The 22,941-nt window shown below is 36.6% G+C and overlaps 1 protein-coding gene across 3 annotated transcripts in view; it reads left to right on the top strand.

Moving 5' to 3' along the window:
- Positions 1-22,941, top strand: part of LOC126475089 (gamma-aminobutyric acid receptor subunit beta-like) — a 297,362-nt gene that overhangs the window by 257,376 nt on the left and 17,045 nt on the right. For all 3 annotated transcript variants that reach the window (XM_050102659.1, XM_050102660.1, XM_050102658.1), the window contains exon 6: positions 7,778-8,062. In XM_050102659.1, coding sequence (XP_049958616.1) covers positions 7,778-8,062 — 285 coding nt within the window. The remainder of the gene's footprint in view (positions 1-7,777; positions 8,063-22,941) is intronic.

Raw genomic sequence — 22,941 nt, 5'->3', positions numbered from 1 at the left:
GCAATGGTGATAACATTAAGAGTGCAACGGGAATTCCACTGTTAAATGCAGAGGAGAGAGCAGATAGGTGGAAAGAATACATTGAAAGCCTTTATGAGGGTGAAGATTTGTCTGATGTGATAGAAGAAGAAACAGGAGTCGATTTAGAAGAGATAGGGGATCCAGTATTAGAATCGGAATTTAAAAGAGCTTTGGAGGACTTACGGTCAAATAAGGCAGAAGGAATAGATAACATTCCATCAGAATTTCTAAAATCATTGGGGGAAGTGGCAACAAAACGACTATTCATGTTGGTGTGTAGAATATATGAGTCTGGCGATATGCCATCTGACTTTCGGAAAAGCATCATCCACACAATTCTGAAGACGGCAAGAGCTGACAAATGCGACAATTATTGCACAATCAGCTTAACAGCTCATGCATCGAAGCTGCTTACAAGAATAATATACAGAAAAATGGAAAAGAAAATTGAGAATGCACTAGGTGACGATCAGTTTGGCTTTAGGAAAAGTAAAGGGACGAGAGAGGCAATTCTGACGTTACGGCTAATAATGGAAGCAAGGCTAAAGAAAAATCAAGACACTTTCATAGAAATTGTCGACCTGGAAATAGCGTTCGACAATATAAAATGGTGCAAGCTGTTTGAGATTCTGAGAAAAGTAGGGGTAAGCTATAGGGAGAGAGGGGTCATATACAATATGTACAACAACCAAAAGGGAATAATAAGAGTGGACGATCAAGAACGAAGTGCTCGTATTAAGAAGGGTGTAAGACAAGGCTGTAGCCTTTCACCCCTACTCTTCAATCTGTACATCGAGGAAGTAATGATGGAAATAAAAGAAAGGTTCAGCAGTGGAATTAAAATACAAGGTGAAAGGATATCAATGATACGATTCGCTGATGACATTGCTATCCTGAGTGAAAGTGAAGAAGAATTAAATGATCTGCTGAATGGAATGAACAGTCTAATGAGTACACAGTATGGTTTGAGAGTAAATCGGAGAAAGACGAAGGTAATGAGAAGTAGTGGAAATGAGAACAGCAAGAAACTTAACATCAGGATTGATGGTCACGAAGTCAATGAAGTTAAGGAATTCTGCTACCTAGGCAGTAAAATAACCAATGACGAACGGAGCAAGGAGGACATCAAAAGCAGACTCGCTATGGCAAAAAAGGCATTTCTGGCCAAGAGAAGTCTACTAATATCAAATACCGGCCTTAATTTCAGGAAGAAATTTCTGAGGATGTACGTCTGGAGTACAGCATTGTATGGTAGTGAAACATGGACTGTGGGAAAACCGGAACAGAAGAGAATCGAAGCATTTGAGATGTGGTGCTATAGACGAATGTTGAAAATTAGGTGGACTGATAAGGTAAGGAATGAGGAGGTTCTACACAGAATCGGAGAGGAAAGGAATATGTGGAAAACACTGATAAGGAGAAGGGACAGGATGATAGGACATCTACTAAGACATGAGGGAATGACTTCCATGGTACTAGAGGGAGCTGTAGAGGGCAAAAACTGTAGAGTAAGACAGAGATTGGAATACGTCAAGCAAATAATTGAGGACGTAGGTTGCAAGTGCTACTCTGAGATGAAGAGGTTAGCACAGGAAAGGAATTCGTGGCGGGCAGCATCAAACCAGTCAGTAGACTGATGATCAAAAAAAAAAAAAAAAAAAATGAATTTCAGAATGACACATATTGAAATAACTGATTGCAGAACAGAGAAACAATTTGTCACTTTGTAGTGGAAAAGCATCAGGACCAGATGAGATACCAGTAAGATTCTACAGAGACTATGTGAAAGAACTTGCTCCCCTTCTAGCAGCAGCTCATCGAAGGTGACTTGTACAATGAAGAATACTTGCTGACTAGAAAAAGTGTATGTCATTCACTCTTTCAAGAGTTGTAGGACTGGTACATATCATTATAGGCTCATATTGTTAATGTCAATCTGTTGTAGAAGTATGTAACACATTTTATATTAATATATTATGATATTTTTGGACCATAAAAATCTCCTCTATAAATTTTATATTTAAATTTTCCTGAGACATTTAAGTCTCATCTTTATCTATGATAATGTTGGAAGCTGAAGAAATGAATCAAAATTTGTGCTGCAGCTGGGACTCAATGTGGATCTTCTTGCTTACTAGGCTGATATGCTGACTATTACACCACTGCAGCACGAACTACCCAAGTCAACTGCCCTCCCCAACACAAACTCTAATTCACATCTCCAGCTTATATTCCTCTTACATTTTCACTATTACCAGGGCTCTTCAACATTGGAATAGCACCCCAGCATTGGACATAAGGGGGAAGATAGATAAGATAGATCTTATAATTATAAGATCTATACAATCACATGTAGTAGAGGACTTCCCCATTAAGTCCAATGCTGTGGTGCTATTCCAGTGTCGGAGAGCCCTGGCGATAGTCACAATGTATGGGGAAAATAAGCTGGAGATGTGAATTAGAGTTTGTGTTGGGGATGGCATTTGACTTGGGTAGTTCGTGCAGCTATGTTAACCATAGTACTGTGGTGGTGTAATGGTCAGCATATCTGCCTAGTAAGCAAGAAGACCTGGGTTTGAGTTCTGGCTGTGGCACAAACTTTGATTCATTTCTTCAGCTTCCAACTCCTCTATAAAAATCAGCATGAATTCTGCAGAAAGAGATCTTGTGAAACTCAACTCACTCTGTTCCTTCATGAGGTCCATAGTGCTCTAGACATCAGTCCTCAGGTCGATGCTGTGTTCCTCAACTTCAGGAAGGCACTTGACACTGTCCCACACAGCCACTTAGTGAAAAAAAAAAAAAAAAAAATACATGCTTACTGAGTACGGGACCAGATTGGTGAATGGATTCAAGACATCCTTGTAGGTATAACTCAACACATTGCTCTTACTGAAACAAAATCAACAGTTACAAAGGTAATTTTGTGAGTACCAAAAGGAAGTGTGATAGGACCATTACTGTTTACATATATAAATGATCTAGTAGACTGCATTGGAAACTTTTTCAGGCTGTTTGCAGATGATGCAGTTATCTATAAGAAAGTAACAATGCCAGGAGGCAGTATTGATTTACAGAATGACCTGTAGAGGATTGATGAATGGTGTGTGATCTGACAGTTGACCCTTAACAAAATAAATGTAATACAGTGTGCATACGTAGGAAAATAAATCCACTATGTACAACTTCACTACTGATTACAAGTTAGCAGTAACTACCATAAGATATCTAGGAGTATCTATTCAGAGTGAACTTCAGAAGAATGACTACAGAAAACAAATAGTAGGAAAAGCAGACAGATGGATGAAATTAATAGAAAGAATCTTAAGGAAATGTAATTCATCTATTAAAGAAGTGGCTTACAACGCACTTGTTCAACCAGTTCTTGAGTATTGTTCATCAGTCTTCGACCATTACCATGTAGGACCAATAGAAGAGATAGAGAAGATCCAACAAAGAGTGGTACATTTTGTCACAGGATCATTGAATCTGTGCAAGAGTGTTACAGAGATGCTCACCGAACTCCAATGTTAAGTGCTACAAGAAATGTGCTGAGCATTACTGAGAGGTTTACTATACAAATTTCAAGAGAGTACTTTCTGGGAAGAGTTGGACAGCATACTACTTCCTCCCAAATACATCTCGCGAAATGACCACAATGAGAAAATTCAAGAATTTAGAACTAATATAGAGAATTACTGATGATTATTTTTCCAATACGCCATTAGTGAATGGAACAGGAAAGCAGGGATCAGTTAGTGGTACCATAAGTGCCGTCCACTTGTGGAGTATTGATATAGATGCAGATGTAGACAGATATAGTAACAGTTATGATGTTTTATAAAGTAGTGTTGTCCCCGTATTACAGTAGAGAAGTGAGTTGCAGGTCTCTTGCTAACAACTAGAAAGTAAATTCCAGGGGCAAAAGCCTTATGCATGAAGTACAGAAGAAGAGGGAGAAGAAGAAGGGATGAAGAGAGAAAAAAAAGAGGAAAAACAAGAAGAAGTTGCAATGCTTTTTTCTTTTTATTTGAACACAATACTCAGCTACACTATTTACTGCAGTTATTGTGTGTAAGTAACTTATGGAAATTGGATCTGCAACAAAGTTTTCAGAAGCTGTTGCTCTAAACTCTTCTGTCCTTACTTGGAACTTCCATTTGAGCAATTAAAGCAATTTTAGTTACTTGGCCATTTGCTTTTCCTTTTTTTTATGTAATGATATGATGTTTATTTGTATCTGTTTAAATATATCTGTTCAATTTTTGTAGTTTTCAAGTAGTATTCAGATAACCATAACATGGCTATTGATAATTAACCATTGTGCTTTATGACTCTGATATTAGAAATTTATAACCATTATTTCAAAAACTACATTTACTACATAACTCTGTCAGTCCTAATCAGTTGTTCTAAAAACGTCAAAGAAAATGAAATCATTAGACTGGTTAGATAACTGCTTTCATAAGACTGAATAACACAGTATGCAAGTAATATCTTGTAAAAAGCATTCACATGCTGACCATACAATACACAAGGGCATGGAAGATATACGGGCAACTGTGAATTCAGTCTTCTATTTCCCACCTGTTTTAAACAAGGGAGCAAACTCCTTATAAAATTTGGGTTCATTTCCTTTGGTAGTAAAAAATTTGAATCAAAGAATTTTACCACGAAGTGTACCATTTTGATAACTTAAAACATACTTTGTTATTTTAAAAAGCTGTTTAAGTTATAAGTAAAGCCAATCAACAGTCAAGTTAACACTTGATTTACATCATTATAAAATATGTACCAACATAACAAAAACAAAATTTCATTGATATCTCTATTATCTCTGCACTGTCAGAGAACTTAGGATCTTTCCCTTGTAAATGAAAATCAATTTGTGCATCAAAAGAATATTAAAGCCCACCCAAAACTGAACTCTGTCCCTATGAAATACTTTCCAAGGACTTGCTGCCCACAACTGTGGAGTAAATTGGTGTGTTCCTAGTTTTACTGAGAACTAGAAAACTAGGAAGACCTGGTTTAACTCCCTATTGATAAATAGGCCATTTGAGTATATACTCAATTTGGACCAGGATAAGGAAAGAAATTGTCTTATCTGTTTAGGGAGACCATTCTGGTATTCATCTTAAATGCTTTAGGCAATCTCAAGAAGTTAAATCTGGATGACATACATTTGAGAGACCAAAGAATGTGGTGAGATAATTCATGGCTCTTGCGCCATGATAATGCTCCTGCACATTCATCCCTGTTGGTAAGCGAGTACTGCACAAAAAATGAAATCACATATATTCAGATAAAAAGGTAGCTTCTATGTGATGAGTAGCAATCTGTCCTAATATTCAAGTTACTACTTCATCCCAGATTGTCTAGTGTGATTGTTTCCAGTCATTCAGAGTATAAGTACCATTTCTTCTATTTTGGTCCGAATACCTACTGTAGCTGCTTTGCAAATTTCCATGCCATATTAATTTGCCATGAATCATATACTCCATGCTGTCAGTAAAATATGATGGAAAATTCTAGGTTGTTTATACTTATCTGAGTACAGTTACCTTTACAAAAAGAAAAGTCAGTTCCTTATGGAAAATAAACAATAAGACAAAGCACTGTTAAAGAACAGATATATACACTGTTGAAGATCTGTCACATGAGAGATTCAAAAAGTTTAATTAAAACTGAAGGAAAATACTTCTGATAGTTGCTAACTCTCATATACAAAATGCAAGGCTGTAAGTTAACAAAAAGAGAACTAAAACTGGCTGTGGTTTACATTGGCAATTTATTATTTATTTACATCAAAGCATCTAACTTCAGGATAAAAGATACAAACATATATAGGTCTGTTCAAAAAATTCTGGAACTTCGTCCACAAAATTTTTGTACACTTACCTTTTACTTATTGTGCATGGTCTGCTTTGAAATACTCTCCTCCACAATTGATACACCACTCCCTACACTGTTTCGACATTGGGAAGCAGTCTTGGTATGCCTCTTGCTGTATCATGAATTTTCTTTTATCTCGTGTACCACTGCAAGTCTTCATCCTTTCAATGGGGTTATCAACTCTGAAAGCAATGAAAAGTCTGCAGGGGCCAGATTTCGAGAGTATGGAGGATGAGGCCGCACAGTGATTTTGTTTTTTGTGCAATACTCACACAGCAACAGGGATGAATGCATAGGAGCATTATCATGGTGCAAGAGCTATGAATTATCTCACCACATTTCAGGCCATTTCCTTCTCACATTTTCTTGCAGGCACTTTGAAACAACAGCTTGAAACTGATTCAGATTTTCTGTCAAAGGTCATTTCTGGTGATGAGTCATAATACTATGGTTATGACCCAATAATGAAGCAACAGTCAAGTCAATGCAAGACGTCATTGTCACCCGTCCAAAAGAATGTCATCAAGTCAAATCAAACATCAAAACAATGCCGACTTGTCTGTTTGATGCCAAGGGTATAGTTCAGTCAGAGTTTGTTCCCCCAGGTCAGACCATTAATTGAACCTTTTATTTGGAAGTTTTAAGAATATTACAAAACAGTGTTCATCAAAAAAGACCCGATTTGTGGCAGAAAGGGTACTGGTTCTTCCACAACAACACACCTACCATAAAGCCATCTCTGTTAGACAGTTTTTGGCTAAACATGGCATGATTCCACTGCCCTACACACCTTACTCTCCTGACCTGGTCCTGTGAGACTTCTTCTTGTTTCCATGCATGAAAATGGGTGTGAAAGGACACCAATTTGACAACATTGAAGAGGTAAAGAAAAAACAAGGAAGGAGCTGTCAGCCATTTCTAAAGATGGCTACAAAAATGTTTTGAACATTGGAAGCACTGGTGGGACAAATATATTAGTTGTAATGGAGAATATTTTTAAGGGGATATGGTTGTTTTGTAAACAATTTGAAAATATGTAACTTTTCAATAATAATTCTGGTTTCTTTTGGATACCCCCTTTCAGATTTTCCAAAAGTTCTATCCACTTCTCTCTATTAGATCTCCATACCTTTAAACAGAACAGTAAGGATGCTGGTGACAAGGTATAGCTGAGGATTGGGCACAGTAATCAAAACTTAATATCTTTGTGTATGGCACAGCAAAGAAGCAGCTTTGTTGGGAATTAAAAAAGTGAAATGCAAATAATGACTCAATATCTGTTCTTTTTAGTTCTAATTACAAAATAATTTCACTGAACTGTTCTGTTATATGCAAGTAACTTACTGTCACTATAAAACAGACTACTTCTTCCAACATATTTCTGTCTTGCAATATTCAAGTTGCACCTGCCAACGCAAAAAAGATTATAAGAATTATTTTCCATAAAAGAAAACTTATATTTCCATTGTGAAACAATGAGCCCTTGAAGCTATTAAGACACCCAGAACACAACCCAATATATATAATTTATACACACATGCTGGTGTGCTGGATGGTGAAAATGACATACATGTTCTCCCATACGTTCTCTGTATGGTTGCTAGCTACAGCAAAAACTGTTCACTTTGCAATGATTTGGGAGTGCTGTCCTGATACCCATTGTGTTCTGAAGAAGTTATTAACCAAATCAGAAAAAAAACATTAAAGTGTGAGCATCAGTTCACTGCACCAGTAATACATGTGAATGAAACAGACCTTTCTCTTCCTTATACAAATAGTAGTAATATTGCACTGCATGTAATGGCAACAGATAATACTTATGCACCTCTCTGAAAATTTATTTTTTCATTTTTTCCATCAGATGGGTACACTGTATCTGATGTTGTAATGTACTGGAAGGAGACACCAGTACGAGGAGTGGAGGAGGCAGAACTACCTCAGTTCACAATTGTTGGATATGGAACCAATGACCGCAAAGAAAGACTGGCAACTGGGAACTATCAGCGACTTTCCTTATCCTTCAAACTTCAGAGAAACATTGGTTACTTCATATTTCAGACATATCTTCCTTCAATATTAATTGTTATGCTGTCATGGGTATCTTTCTGGATCAATCATGAAGCAACCAGTGCTCGTGTAGCATTAGGTAAGTTTTCTGCTTACAATGCTACATTTTTAAAAGAGACAGACAGGTGCTTTCCTGTTTTGTTGGTGAGTCAGTACTTGGTAGTTTTACACAATGTCAGTGCCTTATTCACTAATTCTGCATGTTGCACAATATTTTTGTGTGCAAATTGTAGTTCACTGAAGAGCTATTTCAAACTGTGGTATTTATTTCTGAATGTCTGTTATTTGCTTTCTTTAATTAATGATTTGGAACTTTGTTAAACAAAATATGTTTCTATAATTATATCCAAATTTCCTTGAAAATGCTCAATAAGCAAATCTCATTCTATTGCCCACAGATCTTATAATCGTGACTTTCACACTGGATGAGCCACTTCCTTCAATTTCATGATTAATTGATAACAGTGATCACATTACATAAAACCAGTTATCCAATGATTAATAAACCAACTTTTTACTTTCCTTTGTATAGCATACCCTATGCATGCCTGTCTCCAGCAGCTGCCTACTACACTCAGCTCCCTTCTTAGCAGCTTCTGGCTTCATCCCTGTTAATATAAGAGGACCTACTGCAATGGAGATATGATTTGCAACAATTGAAAAAAAATATGGAACTCCCAAAATAAGTCAGCTATCTGACAAATATATTTATGTAGGAAGTAATTGAAATAATTCCTCATGAGTGACCAGAAGTAGGCACAAGATAATAACAGTTGCCACCTGCTTCAACTATATGATGTTTAGTGTTCTGTGTAAAAATGCAGAAGTTCAACCTGAATCAGTTATTCTAAGTGCTTAAGTTTATCTTCAGATCCTAATGTGGTGATGCAAAACTGGCTATGCCATTGGCAAGGTTTTCTAGTTCTTCCCATTGTGAACACCACTCGATGAAGTAGTATATATATTTTTAAAAACGTCTTTTAGACACACTTTTCTACAACATACCATATATAAAATTACTGTTGTAATAGTACCAAAACAAATTAATAAGTGTCATGCAAAATACAATCTGACAGGTAAAACAACACATTTATTTGTTGAAAGTAGAAAGTGGAATTATTTCATCTCAAGTATTTAATAATAAATCTCATAAATTAATATTACTATGTTTCTGTAGTTAATTATGGTTTATTTGGATTATGATACTCATTGAGTTGTATAAGGAGGCCAAGTCACCCTGCTAAGTATTTGTCAAATGACCCAGTTATTTGTGGATACAGCCAAAATTTCCTTCAGATCAGGTCATGTTGCAAAAGTATTGAGGCAGTGCTAGTGAGATTTGAAATTAAGGTGGTGTCATTGCTGAGATCAGATCACATCTTGTACAATAAAAGAAAAATCATTAAATAATGCTGTCTCTTTTTCATTCTTTTAATGTACACTGTAAAAATAAATAAAAAGAAGTAAAAAAGGAGACATCAAAAATTGCACCTGTCAAACATCCATGTACATATATGCGACTTTAGGAAGAAAATAGGAATTTCTGGTGACCTATGAAACAAATTTTAACAGTATGATTGCATGGGAGTAGCACATCTTTTTAAATCTTAAAGTGCCTCCACACACAAGAAACTAAATGCTTAGAGATAACTAAATATGTAACTATGTAAGGAGTAAACACCATTTGAAAAGGATCCAGTCATTTTCAGCCAGTTAAATTAAACACTGGTGCAAGAAGCTGTTATGGTAATGTAATAATTTGATATACAGAGATCGGTAGTAACAGCTGTATCTGGAATCTTAGAGATTTTTAGGTAATTATCTGAAACACTTAATGGAGTGCACCAGACAAAATTTTATATTCTTTATTTGCATTCAGATTGTTGATTGCTCTCATTGCAGTAATAAGACTGGTAAGAATGGGATTTAGATGACTGAGATAACAAATGAGAATCAGTTGATCTACTGACCTACTGGGACCATGTACCAACTTCAGTTTCTGTTCCTCCTTTGTTGTTTCCTTTTTATCAAGTAAACATTGATCCTATCCCCATGTTGTCTTTCACTTTATTCTACCCATGCAAATGGTTCAAATGGCTCTAAGCACTATGGGACTCAACATCTGAGGTCATCAGTCCTCCTACCCATACAGTTCCTGATTTCTTACTTTTTTTGTCTCAGGAGCTTACCAAATTTACTACTTCATTTTTAGTACAGTTCCTTTCTATTATTTCTGCTTGTTTGATTTATTTATTTCTATCTCTTTTTTAATCTGTAACCCATGTTATTGTTTACTTCTTTTTCTAGAAATACATGAATATTTTGGAAAGAACAATAATTCAATTGAGCTGGAGACATACAGTAATTGACTGTTCTGAAAATAGTTTATTATCCAGCACAATTATACTAAATTAAACAACATTACTAGCTTTGTCTTTTAGACCATAAAAATTTGGCCCAACTCTAACAATACAAAAGTAGTATTCAGTACACAGGTGGAAGTTCCTTTGCCATGTAAACAAACTAGTTATAAACATGCTTTACCTGATAATATATACAGTAGTAATTTCATTATGCATTTGAACATCAGATGTCTATTTGAAGGAATGATCAGCAAGCTTTGTGATATGCAAATTCCGTGAGGAAGTATGAAAGAGTCAGTAAAGGTAATATGTCTTAATGAACATTGGCTTAAAACTGAAAATATCAATCTCCTCAACACACTTCCAGGCTATAAACTAGCCACCAGCTTTTGTAGAACTAACAAGTATGGAGGCTCATTCATATTAATCCATTCCCATGGTGAACTATGAAATCAGACAGAATTTTAGCTATCTAAATGAATATGTTCTTGTCATTAACAGAGAAAGTATTCATTGCACAAAAGCATGTAATCAGAATAATAGCTGGAGCCCACCCAAGATCACCTTGCAGACATTTATTTAAGGAACTCGGGATATTCACAGTACCTTTGCAATACATATATTCACTTATGAAATTTGTCACTAATAACCCATCCCAATTCAAAAATAACAGCAAAGTGCATAGCTACAACACTAGAAGAAAGGATGATACCCACTATTCTGGATTAAATCTCACTTGGCACAGAAAGGGGTGAATTATGCTGCCACAAAAATCTTTGGTCATTTGCCAAATAGTATTAAAAGTCTGACAGACAACCAATCAACATTTAAAAGCAAATTAAAAGAATTTATGAATGACAACTCCTTCTATTCAATAGACGAATTCTTAGATATGAAGTAGTATCTGTATAAAAAACTTAATTAATTAATTATTTTCTGTAAAGAAAACTTATGTTAAAGTGACATGTTCCACATCATTACAAAATGTCGTATTCATGATCTATGGAACAAGGATTAATGTATGTGTATGAACTTACTTTTGAAAGTTGTTGTACATAATTTAAGGAGTATAACATGTTAATCAACAGTATGTATCACATACCTGGATACCATATAAGCTCTGTGCTTTTAGATAAATTTGAAACTCCGTTACATAAATTAAAAACTGAAAAACTGTGCAAGAAACTAGTTATATGTGCTGACTGCAACATAGATATAAGAACTGATGACAAATCTGCTTCACATTTAAAGACTGGTGGACACAAATGGGCTAAATTTGAATTTTGGCCTATGCACAAGAGTGGCAGCAACATGTCTTGATAATATTGTAAGTAGTCACAATTACAGCATCAAAGAAAAATGTATTTAATTCTAGGAATATCAGACAATGCAATACTATTTATGACATCATCAGAATGAAATTCAGGCTACACAACAAATAGATCCAGGAACTCCTCCAAAGAAAATGTGGAGATATTTATTAAAAAACTAAGCCTCAAGGTTTGATCAGTCAGCAAACCCACTTCAACAAATGACAACTACAATAACTTTGCAACCAAATTCATTAGCATGTTCAATGAATGCTTCCCTTTTATAACAGTATGGACTGAGTTGCATAAAAGTAGATCATGGGTAACAAAAGGAATTAGAGTGTCTATCATCAAGAAGACAAAACAGCATATGGAGGCAAAAGTTAATTGAAATCCTAAATTTCTTAAATAGGTTACCATATACAAAAAAACATTTGATAAAGTAGTTAAACCAGCAAAGCATACTGCAAACAATACATGCATTTAAAATAAAAACAAATCCAATGCTGTTTACTCTGTTATAAGAAGTGAGTTTGGCAGTGAAATGAAGAGAATGTCACTCTAAACTAATGATAAATGGAAGGACAGTGCAGAGCACAGTGTCATATGTGACTCCTTCATTAGTTGTAACAAAATTGGTGACTCCTCAACACCAAATACAATTTCTAGTATAACGGAAATAAATTCCTTGGGTTTTCAATTTTCACCTGTTTCAAGCTCTGCTGTCATTAAAACAATAATGCACATAAAAATTTTAAATTCAGTTGGGTTGGGATGAGGTTACTGCTAGAATAATAAAATCAGTACACCATGTATTGCACACCCACTCTCCCTCACAACCAAGCAGTCTTTTGAAGAGAGGTGTTTTCCAGATCAGTTAAACTATGCTAAGTTGTACCAGTTCACAAAAAGGGCAAACGAGATTAAATGGAAAACTATAGGCCTATCTCATTGTTACCAAATTTTTCAAAAATATTGGAAAGAGCTGCATGTGACCAGACAGAAAGTCATAATTCATCCCACAATATTCATTCATTCATTCATTTCATTGTTGCCCTTATGGACAGTGTTTGAACTCGAAAATCACATGATGACACAATTTTCACTTCTTTCCTTTCTTCCTCTTCTCTTCCCAAAATCTCTTCATCCTTTGGCTGTGCTCCTGTTTCCTTTGCTCTGTCCATAATGTTCCTTTCTTCTTTCTCTCCTTTACAATAAATTTTGCACTCCTAACTTTGTTTCTGAAGTATTTCCTGTCTCCTATCATTTGCCTGTTGATCCCTATCTGCCTTAAGTCTTCGTCTATTTCATGATACCAATTTGTTTTCTTGCTTGAGCTGTTTACTACATCAAAAATTTTCTTTGTAAGTCGGTTGTTGTCCATTCTCTGTATGTGCCCATAGAAAGTTAATCTGCGTTTTCTGATCGCCTCTGTTAGTCTGTCAGTGTGCTGGTACAGCTCTTTGGTAGGTCGCTTCATCCATATGCCATCTCTGTGAATTGGTCCAAATATTTTTCTGAGAATTTTGCGTTCTATTTTTTCTGTGTCTATGATGCCTGATGCTCCAATTGTGGTTGTTTCTGACGCGTACAATGCTTCTGGTAATACAACTGTTTTGTAGTGCCTAAGTTTGGCCTGCCTCGATATGCTTTTCTTGTTATAATGTGACCATGTGAGTTTGTATGCCTTCTGGAGTTTCTTCGTTCGTTCCATGTTAGCCGCCTCGTTTGATCCTCCCATTTGTATGTACTCCCCTAAATACTTAAATTTTTCGACTCTTTCTACGGATCCATATACCGTATGCATGGTGTGTACATTGTTGGTCTGTCGTTCCATATATTGTGTCTTCTCGTAAGATACCTGCAGACCTGTTTTGGCAGCTATTTCATGCAAGCATTCCAGTGCTTCCTTTGCCTCCTGTGTATTGTTGCTGAGTATGGCTATATCATCTGCAAATGCCAGACATTTTATGATTGTTTTGGTTTCACGTGTTCTTCCCAGCTGTATTCCTTCAACTTGTTCCTCCCACTGCTTGATAATTTTGTCTAACACCATGTTGAACAGGATTGGTGAGAGCCCGTCTCCTTGTCGGACACCTGTGTGTATTTTGAAGGGTTCCGAAATTTCTCCCATGAACTTAATCTTGGAGGTAGTGTCTGTAAGCGTCTGTTGTATAAGTGCCCTGGTTTTTCTGTCGATACCATATTCTTCCAGTACGTCAAAGAGTGTCTGTCTGTCTATGGAATCATATGCTTTTTTAAAGTCCACAAAGGTAACTACAGTGTTTCTTGCCTGTCTGACTTTCAAAAGTGTTCTCAAGTTCCAGATCTGTTCGATGCATGATCTCCCTTTTCTGAAGCCTGCCTGGTATTCCCCAATTTGCAGATCTGCTTGTGGTTCTAGTCTGTTTAATAGCACCTTAGAGAAAATTTTGTATGTAACTGGTACTAACGAAATGCCTCTGTAATTGTTTGGATCTGACTTATCACCCTTTTTATGTAACGGATGGATCAATGCACATTTCCATTCCTCTGGCACTTTCTCTGTGATCCAAATTTCGGAGATAATCTTATGGATTTTTTTGGTGATGTTTTCATCTTGGAGTTTCCAGATCTCGGCGATAATACCATCTTCTCCGGCAGCTCTGTTATTTTTCATTTGTTTTATGATTTCCTCTATCTCTTCTATTGTGGGTGGATCAGAATCGGCATTAGATGTGGTCTTTTGGAATGTTAATTTTCCTGTAGGTTTTTTGCAATTAAGAAGTTTATCAAAGTAATGTTCGAGAATTTTACAGTTTTCTTTTGTGTTTGTTTCCAGGGATCCATCTGTTCTTCGGAAGCAGAGGCTAGGGGGTTGATAGCCCTTAATATTTTCTTTGAAAGTTCTGTAAAAATTTCTTGTGTTATTTCTTTTGAAATCTTCCTCAATTTCTTTTAGTCTGTTATTGTCATATGCTCGTTTTTCCCTTCTGATTTCCTTCGATGCTAGTTTCTGAACTTCGTGAAATTCTTTCCATGTTTCTGAATTTCTGTAGCTACTGAACTTGTCCCATGCTTGCTTTCTTCTCTCAATGGCTTCATCACACTTTGCGTTCCACCACCTATGTTTGCGTTTTCTAGGTGGTTGTCCCCAGCACATAGTCTTCTGAACTGCCTTCGCCAGATCTGTCCATGTGTCTATTGAGTGCCTATTAATTTCTTCAACGATTTTATCCCTGTTTATCTTCAAGTATTCCGGATCAGGTTTGACTATTTTGTTTTGCGCTGTCTGTTTCAGTCTTGGGATTGGCCTAATCTTAACTTGTAGCAAATAATGATCAGACTCGAAGACTCCTTTACGTGTTCTGACATTTAGAATTTCCCGCGAATTTTTCTTGGATATGGCCACATGATCAATCTGAAATTCTCCCCACACTGTGTTGGGTGCTTTCCATGTTGTAAGTTTTCGTCTTGGTTTTTGAAATTGTGTTGACATGATTTTGAGGTTAAAGTTTTGACAATATTTTATGAGCTGTTCCCCATTTCTGTTCGTGCGAATATGTGCTGAGTATGGGCCTGTTATTTCTCTGAATTTTCTCTCCTTACCAAGCTGCGCATTGAAATCACCCATTACAATTTTCACATGTCTTTCTGGTACGTTGTTAGTTACTTCCTCCATGTCTTCCCAGAAGTCTTCAATTTCTTGTGGCTTCTTTCTGTTATGGTCATTTGTAGGTGCATGTGCGTTGATAATTGTGTATGCTTTATTACCTGATTTGAAGGACAATGTCGAGATACGTTCTGATATTGAATTGAAGTCTATGATGTTATCCATGACTGATTTGTGTACTGCAAACCCTGTACCAAACAATAATGGTGTTCCTCTTCTGACAGCAGGTTTACCTTTGTAAATCCTGTAATGTTCTGTGTCGAAATGGTTTTCATCTACGAAGCGCGTCTCTTGGATGGCAAGAATTTTGATGTGAAATTTATCTAGCATGTCTGTCAGTTGTTTTAGTTTTCCAAGTTTGAACAGAGTGTTTGCATTGAGAGTGCCAAGGTAGTGCTTGCGAAGAGGTTTTGAGAAGCTCCGACTCTTCTCCTCATGATGTTCCTGGTCACCCAGAATCCGATGACCAGGAAAGTCCAGTCCGTTGACTGGGGCCTGGGGTAGTGGATTTCTTTCCATTTGTTCCATCATGATTACTTCAAGTTGAAGTTGGTTGTGGTGACCTTCAACAAGATCACGGTAATTGCAGACTTGATTGTTGAGATCAAGCCATATTTCACTGCCGCACCAACTAGGTAAACAGACAATATTATTTTATGCAATCAATGTAGTTTCAGGGAAGGCTCCAGCACAACCTATGCAAATGAATATGGAGATATTTATTAAAAAAACTAAGCCTCACTATTTGGTCAGTCAGCATACAAACTTCAATAAATGAGAACTACGATAACTTTTCAACCAAGTTCATAAGCATGAGTTAGCAGTTGTCTCAGTAATAAAGTGTGTATCAGGCATCTTTTGCAGTCTTACCTAATCCTTCAACACTGTAAATCATGACTGGCTTCTTCAAAAATGACTAGCTGTGGTTTTCAAGGAAAATCTCTTAGTTGGATGTTATCATACTTGGCAAAAAGAAAACAAAGAGTGCTTGTTCATAACAGTGGCAAGAAATTCCTTTCTGGCTAGAAACACATACAATTAGGTGTCACACAAGGCTCTGTATTCGGTCCACTACTATTTTTGTATTATATCAATGATATGCCATGCCAGGTTGAGATAGACACCATCCTCTGTGCAGATGACTCAGCAATGATAGTCTGCTGTAAAACCAATGAAAATTTCATCCACTGTATTGAGTAGGCACTTGAGGAAATGGAGGCATAGGAAAAAATAATAATTTGAAATCAAACTTTGCAAATACAGAAATTTTTCACTTCAATTTGAAACCATCAGCATGATATATAAGTGAAGTAAGCTACACAGACAAAAAGCTGGAAACCACAAGCAGTGTCAAATTCTTTGGTGTGTTAATAAATAAAAATATGTTGTGGAGCAGTAATGTAGACAGAATTTTCAGTTGATTGAACAATATTGTGTATGTCATGAATGTCTTATCTAGTATCATTGACTTAGCAGTTAAAAAGCTGTGTATTATGCATATTTTGTTTTAGTAGTTAAGTATAGCAGAATTTTCTGGGGGATCTGAGAAAAGTAATCTGTTCAAGCCATGGTGGGAGCTAAAAAGAATTAATACTGCAAACTTCAATTTGAAAAGCCTTACATGCTACCTACCGACAGACTCAACATATATGAAAAACTCCACACTACATGGGCATGGGCATGAAATTTATAAATAAAATCTGTAAGATGAAAAGTGACCTTGAAAAATATTTTAAAAGTAACTGCTACTATAGTGTAGAAGATTTCTTGAATTATTACCATGTAATATAGTATCTCTCTAAAATGTAACACCATATATGCCATAACCATAGATTTTTTTTTTTTTTTAAAAAAAATGATAACCCTGTAAAGTAATACATATCTATGTCACCCTAGATTAGTTTATTAGTCTTAAAATTGACAAGTCATCTATGTCACAATGTTTGATTTATGAAGCATGTTATGTTATGATAAAAATTTGTTGTTGTTGTTGTTGTTAACACTTCATGGTTCGGTCATACCACTGAGGAAACCACATTGTCAGTTATTGACAATGTTGTGTCTTCAGTGATAGAACTGAACCATAATATGTATTTTGTGATCTGATGATAGCCAAAATAAGTCATATCATTTGAAATAAGTGTGACTGTGCTGCACAATACATTATTTTCACAAGTATATTTGTTTTGCTAGCTGGTTCTCTTTCATTTGGTAGATGTGTCCAAAGAATATTAACCTTCTCTTTGCTATTAATTCTCATATTCTCTAAATACATGGTATCCACAATTAAAGTCACAGTTTCAAAATGCTGTAAAAACAAAACCACTACTCAGAATGATATCAAATTTGAACAAGATAGTATTAACACAGGGGGAAATGTCATGGGGGAAAAAAGCAAAAATTTTACCAACAGATGGCACCATAAGCATCTTATCATAAATGGGGTCAGCTACAAATGACAAGTGAATCACAATATGATGGCTGTGGCATGATTTACACATTACATCATCTGCACTGCCCAATGTGCATGACCACACAAGTTTGACAGTCAACAGTTGTTGCACAGTTAGTTAGGCAAGCCCATACACCACATCATGGATTTACCACACTGGATGGCAAAAATCAGTTTTTAAGTGTCCTGATGCCAAAAACTGCATAAAAAGCAAAATGGGATCTGTTTCTAATTGTCATGAGACTGGTGCAAGATGCTGTCCATTGTTTTCTGCCACAAGTTGAAACTGAGGAACAGCATGTCCCACAACAGACCAATTTGTCTCAGTGGGCACATAAAGAATGTGTTGTACAATGCATGCCTTCAGTTCAGCTACATTTCTGATTGAAGCACTGAACACACCATCTTTCTGATAACCCCACAGCTAGAAGTCATAAGGATTAAGATCAGCTGAACCATATGGACAAACTGTAGGAAAATAATGGCTGATAATTCTAGCATTTCTGAAATCCCTCTACAGCAGCCACTTCACTGGCTGTGCAATGTGTGGAGGAGTGCCATCTTGCATAAAAATGATGCTACCCACACATCCATGTTGTTGAAGGATTGGGATGACATTGATGTGTAGAAGACTCTTATAGCTTTTACCAGTGACAGTACAGGTAACAGGACCCACAAGGATCAACTCAAAAAATATGTCCCTACAATAAGTGATGCCATCAGTCCATATCAGAGTCACCTTTGCACAATGAAATGCTAACAGTTAATGTGTGTGCAGACTTTCCATTGCCCATATTCTGCAGATCTGCATATTGACATGTTCTTGGGGATAGAAATGGGCTTCATCTGTCTGCAGGATGTGTCATGGCCATTCATTGTCCATTTCCATGTGAGAAGAAATTCCAGAGCAAACATTTTTCTTGCTGGAAGATCAGCAGGAAGCAACTCCTGAACACGCTTGGTTTTGTATGGATAGCAATGCAGGATATTTTGTAGGATTTTGTGCACCATGCTCACAGGCATGTCCAACATTCGGGCAATTCCCAGTGCACAGCAAGTTTGCATGCCACCACTTGACCCCCTCCTGCAATACTGTAGCCACATCTTTGACAGATGTCAGATCAATTGCTTTCCTTCCTCTACCACTCTGCACTTCAAAAGAATCTGTCTTTTTTAATTTTGTAATCATGGTCATGAAACTCTTAGACATTGGAAGAATGCTTTTTTCATACCCTTGAGTGTCTGAAACTACTGCGAGTTACTGGTGCATAATAACCGTTCTTGTAAAAGAGCTTTGCCAGCATTCCATTACCCTTCATGTAGACAGTCATGTTGGGCATCTTGGATACAAACTGAGAAACAGCCATGTGCCACCCATCTGTCACATCTGTTGGTGTGCATATTGTGATGCTTACAGTGCCATCTGTTGGTCAGGTTTTCGTTTTTTTTCCCCATGACATTTCCCGCTGCATAAATAATAAGCTGCTCAAATTTGAAATCACTCTGAACAGTTGTTCTCTCTCTACTGGAATTTTAATTATGGGCACCCTATGTTTTGGCAGATCTCCTCATTACTTCTCAGTTTCCAATCCTGTGTTGTCTAATGGTGGGCTTCTGGATGTCCTGCCAAGTTGTTCATGTTTTATGCATAAAGTGGAAACAACAGCTTGGTAGAACACCCAACAGTACTCCATTAATCAATCACACCAAGAATTCAAGCAGTTCTATTTTTTCCAGCTTAAAATTCTTTGCCAACATTCACACTTATACATTGTGGCAGTGTGAATGAGGCACAGTTTTTCAGTTTTGTATATACAGAGATGCACTGCTTGATGTAAATATTTTTAGCTGATCCACATGCTGTTTCTGTTTCACTCATTCTTACACCTATTGTATATATTTTTATTCCATTTTGCTGTACATTTTCTCAAAGATATTTAAATTCACTACATCATTCTCTTTTACCTATCTGAATACCTGTCATGTGCATCTGTAGAAAGTTTGCCAAGAGAGGGCAAGATTCTAAAAGTGTATCTTATAGAACTGATATTTTTGCACTTAGTATTTTTAAGGTAGATTGCATTGATTGCTAAACAGACAGCATATTTTGATACTTCATGAAAAGTACTTAATTCTCTTCATGTTATTTACATAAACATGGATGTAAAATGATTCATCATCATTATCTTCTTCTTGTTGTTCTCCTCCTCCTCCTCCTCCTCCTCCTCCTCCTACAGTTTCCAGCCCATAGTTGGGTCTGTGTAGAACATTAACCTCTCATCTTTCCCTATCATCCCACCACGATTCTCTCTCCACTCTGTTCCAGTCTTCTCCTCTCTTCTTTACACATTCCTTCACTCCAACAATCCATCTGTCTCTCAGTCTTCTGAACCTCTTACCTCCTGCTGTCACTTCATGGGACTGCCTCAGTTTCCTGCCAACTCTCATTCATGTAACATTCCCATACCATTTTAATGTTGTCTTCTCTATGGTCTCTTGCATGGGCCTCTCATCCATTGTTTTTTTCTCCATCTTATTCCTTACTTTACCCACTCTAGTTAGCCCCATTCTGCTTCTTTAAAATTTCATTTCACAAGCCTGTATCCTGCTCATCTGCCTTTTGTTCATTATCCATATTTCTGGTGAATACATGAGTATTGGAGCATAATATGATTGCTATAACATTTGCTTGATTTTGGCACTACTTCCTTGCTCCAAACCAGTCTTCTTACACTGCAGGAAACCATGGGCTTACATACCCCTTCTCATTCTTCCCTCTGTCTTCTATTATACTCCTCAAGTACTTGAAACTTTCCACCTTCTTTAGCACCTGCCCTCTGATACTTGCTTCCATTTCTACTCCCCTCTTATTCCTCATTGACACAATCATTTCAGATTTCACATTTCTTTGCATTAAATTTCACTTCATACCATCCCACTACTTCGTCCCATACATTTAGCCTCTCTTGCATTTCTGTTTCCCCAAACCAATAAATCTCTGGAACACCTCTACTTTTATATTTTCATCTCCTATTCATGCTACACCCCTGTCATCATCTCTTCCACAAGAGTGATGAAATGTAGAGAGAATAGTGCACTCTCTTGTTTCAGTTTATTTTTCTATTCAAACCTCTATGTCTTCTGACCTCCTGTTTTTCTTTATTCTTCTCATAGTCAGCCTTCCAATTCCCCTTTTCTGAAGGATTTCCCATATCTTGCAGACTGAGTCAATGATCTAAAATTACATCCTCATGTGATTAAATCCAGAGTATCTAATGAGTTATGAAACAAAGTTAGAACTATTCACAAAATTGTTCATATTCCAATAATGCTAGGTTGAAGCTGAAAATTCACAAACCTTAAATAGAAAAAAAATCAGAACAGTTCAGAAAACCCTATTGGATATCAACAAAAATAACCAAACAAAAATGCTACTGTACATTAATACACCTCAAAGAGGATAAATAGAGAATAAACTTTAAACAAGAGTTATTCAACTTTGGTGCTGACTTGTGAATTGTGGTTTAGTTGCCTCATAACATACATAATCTAAAGTTCATTTATAAAACTTTATGCCTGATAATTAATGGTCTTACTGAACTGCTTTCACATTTTCTACTTTTCTTGATGTTGAGTGGTATGAAGAAAAGTGAAACAAATGAGCTCTGAAAATTATTTTTTTGGGCTGGTAAAAATGTAGCCCAGTGGCACTATATGACTAGCTGAGCTTGGGAAATCTCCCAAAACTACCCTTAAATTGGCTCATAGAATTGATTTTTAACAGCTTAAAATAGAAACAAGGAAGTCCTTGTGTCTCCATTTTGTGACATTACTGTGCTGCCATGCCAACTCGAATGTAAAATTTTGTAGCTTGTGACTAAATGTAATGTTGGATACCATCCCATAGGGTTGATGAGATCACAATGCTTGGAGAGGACATCTTTCCTACCTGGAAGTTTCACTCTGTTTTCACCGTCTTCTAGTGTTGAAAATAGTTTTTTGATGCATGAATTGGTCCCATATATTAAGTGTAGATGTACATACCTATATGACTATGTTCTTCAGAATCTTCCACATATAAAACTGAATGTAGAATTAGCAACCATCAAGGGTCTTATTTGTGTACAAACAAATGGTTAAATACTGTCATGATCCTGTTATGCAGCATGAGTAAGAGCATACTTGAAGGAATCAGGGATGAATGACAGGCCCAGGCCATGTTCATGTTGTTCTGGGAATTCACACATCAGTGTGTTTGATCAATCCTTTATCAGTTCAATAAGGGCTCCATGAAAAAAAAACAGAAAAAATATTGTGGAGACTGTATTGGTGCTGTTCTGCAAGGTTTTGTGTACATCTTGACTATAGAACAGTGCTGAAACTGGTGCCACACTAAGGAATCATCATAATTTCCAAAGAACAATGTGACAAGCAAACAAATCCAAAATAAAAGGTGATTGCTAAATTCACTATATTTCCCACTGAACTCAGAAAAGTTAAATGTGCAGATTAGTTAAGTCACAGAGAATCATTGCTAGGAATTTATGAGCATTCTGTTATGTATAAAACTCCTGCACCTAGATTCCAGAAGGGGGCAAGTATCCCCTCTTGCCTCCTATGTAGAAACTAATCCTGACTTTTGTTTTTCACCTGAAATTGTAGGATCCGTTCTATTGCATATTCTTACAAGAAAATTTATTTGAGTAACTGCTTCTGTCAGATTTTCTGAAAGTATTTCAAATTTGTATGGTAAAGATGGTTGTAGTTGGCAAGCTTTTGGAGCCAGTGGCCTCTTCTTTGGGCAGAAGGGTTGAGGGGGAAGGAAGAAGGCGAAGGAAAAGGGACTGGAGAGGTCTAGGAAAATGGGTAAATTTCAGCAAATTGACCCAGAACTGCGGGTCAGGGGGACTTACCATACAGGATGAGAAGAAAAGACTGATTGTTGGGGACGGCATCTGACAAGTCCCCAACAATCCATCTTTCCTTTTCATCCTGTATGGTAAGTCTCTGCCTGCTTTCAGTAACCAAGTATTAATAATAAGATCTGCTGTGGCCATGGGAGTGCCTGTTTTGACGTCTGTGTGTGTGTGTGTGTGAAAGTGTGTACTTTTGTTAGAAAAAGAGCAAGAACTTAAAAGCTAATGTGAATGCTGCTTCCTCGTAAATGTCTCTGTGTTCCAT

Source organism: Schistocerca serialis, chromosome 4 (genome assembly GCF_023864345.2).
Source record: "Schistocerca serialis cubense isolate TAMUIC-IGC-003099 chromosome 4, iqSchSeri2.2, whole genome shotgun sequence".
Taxonomy (NCBI): Eukaryota; Metazoa; Arthropoda; class Insecta; order Orthoptera; family Acrididae; genus Schistocerca; species Schistocerca serialis.
The sequence above is the reverse complement of the archived record's forward strand: the minus strand, read 5'-3'. Positions and strand labels throughout refer to the sequence as shown.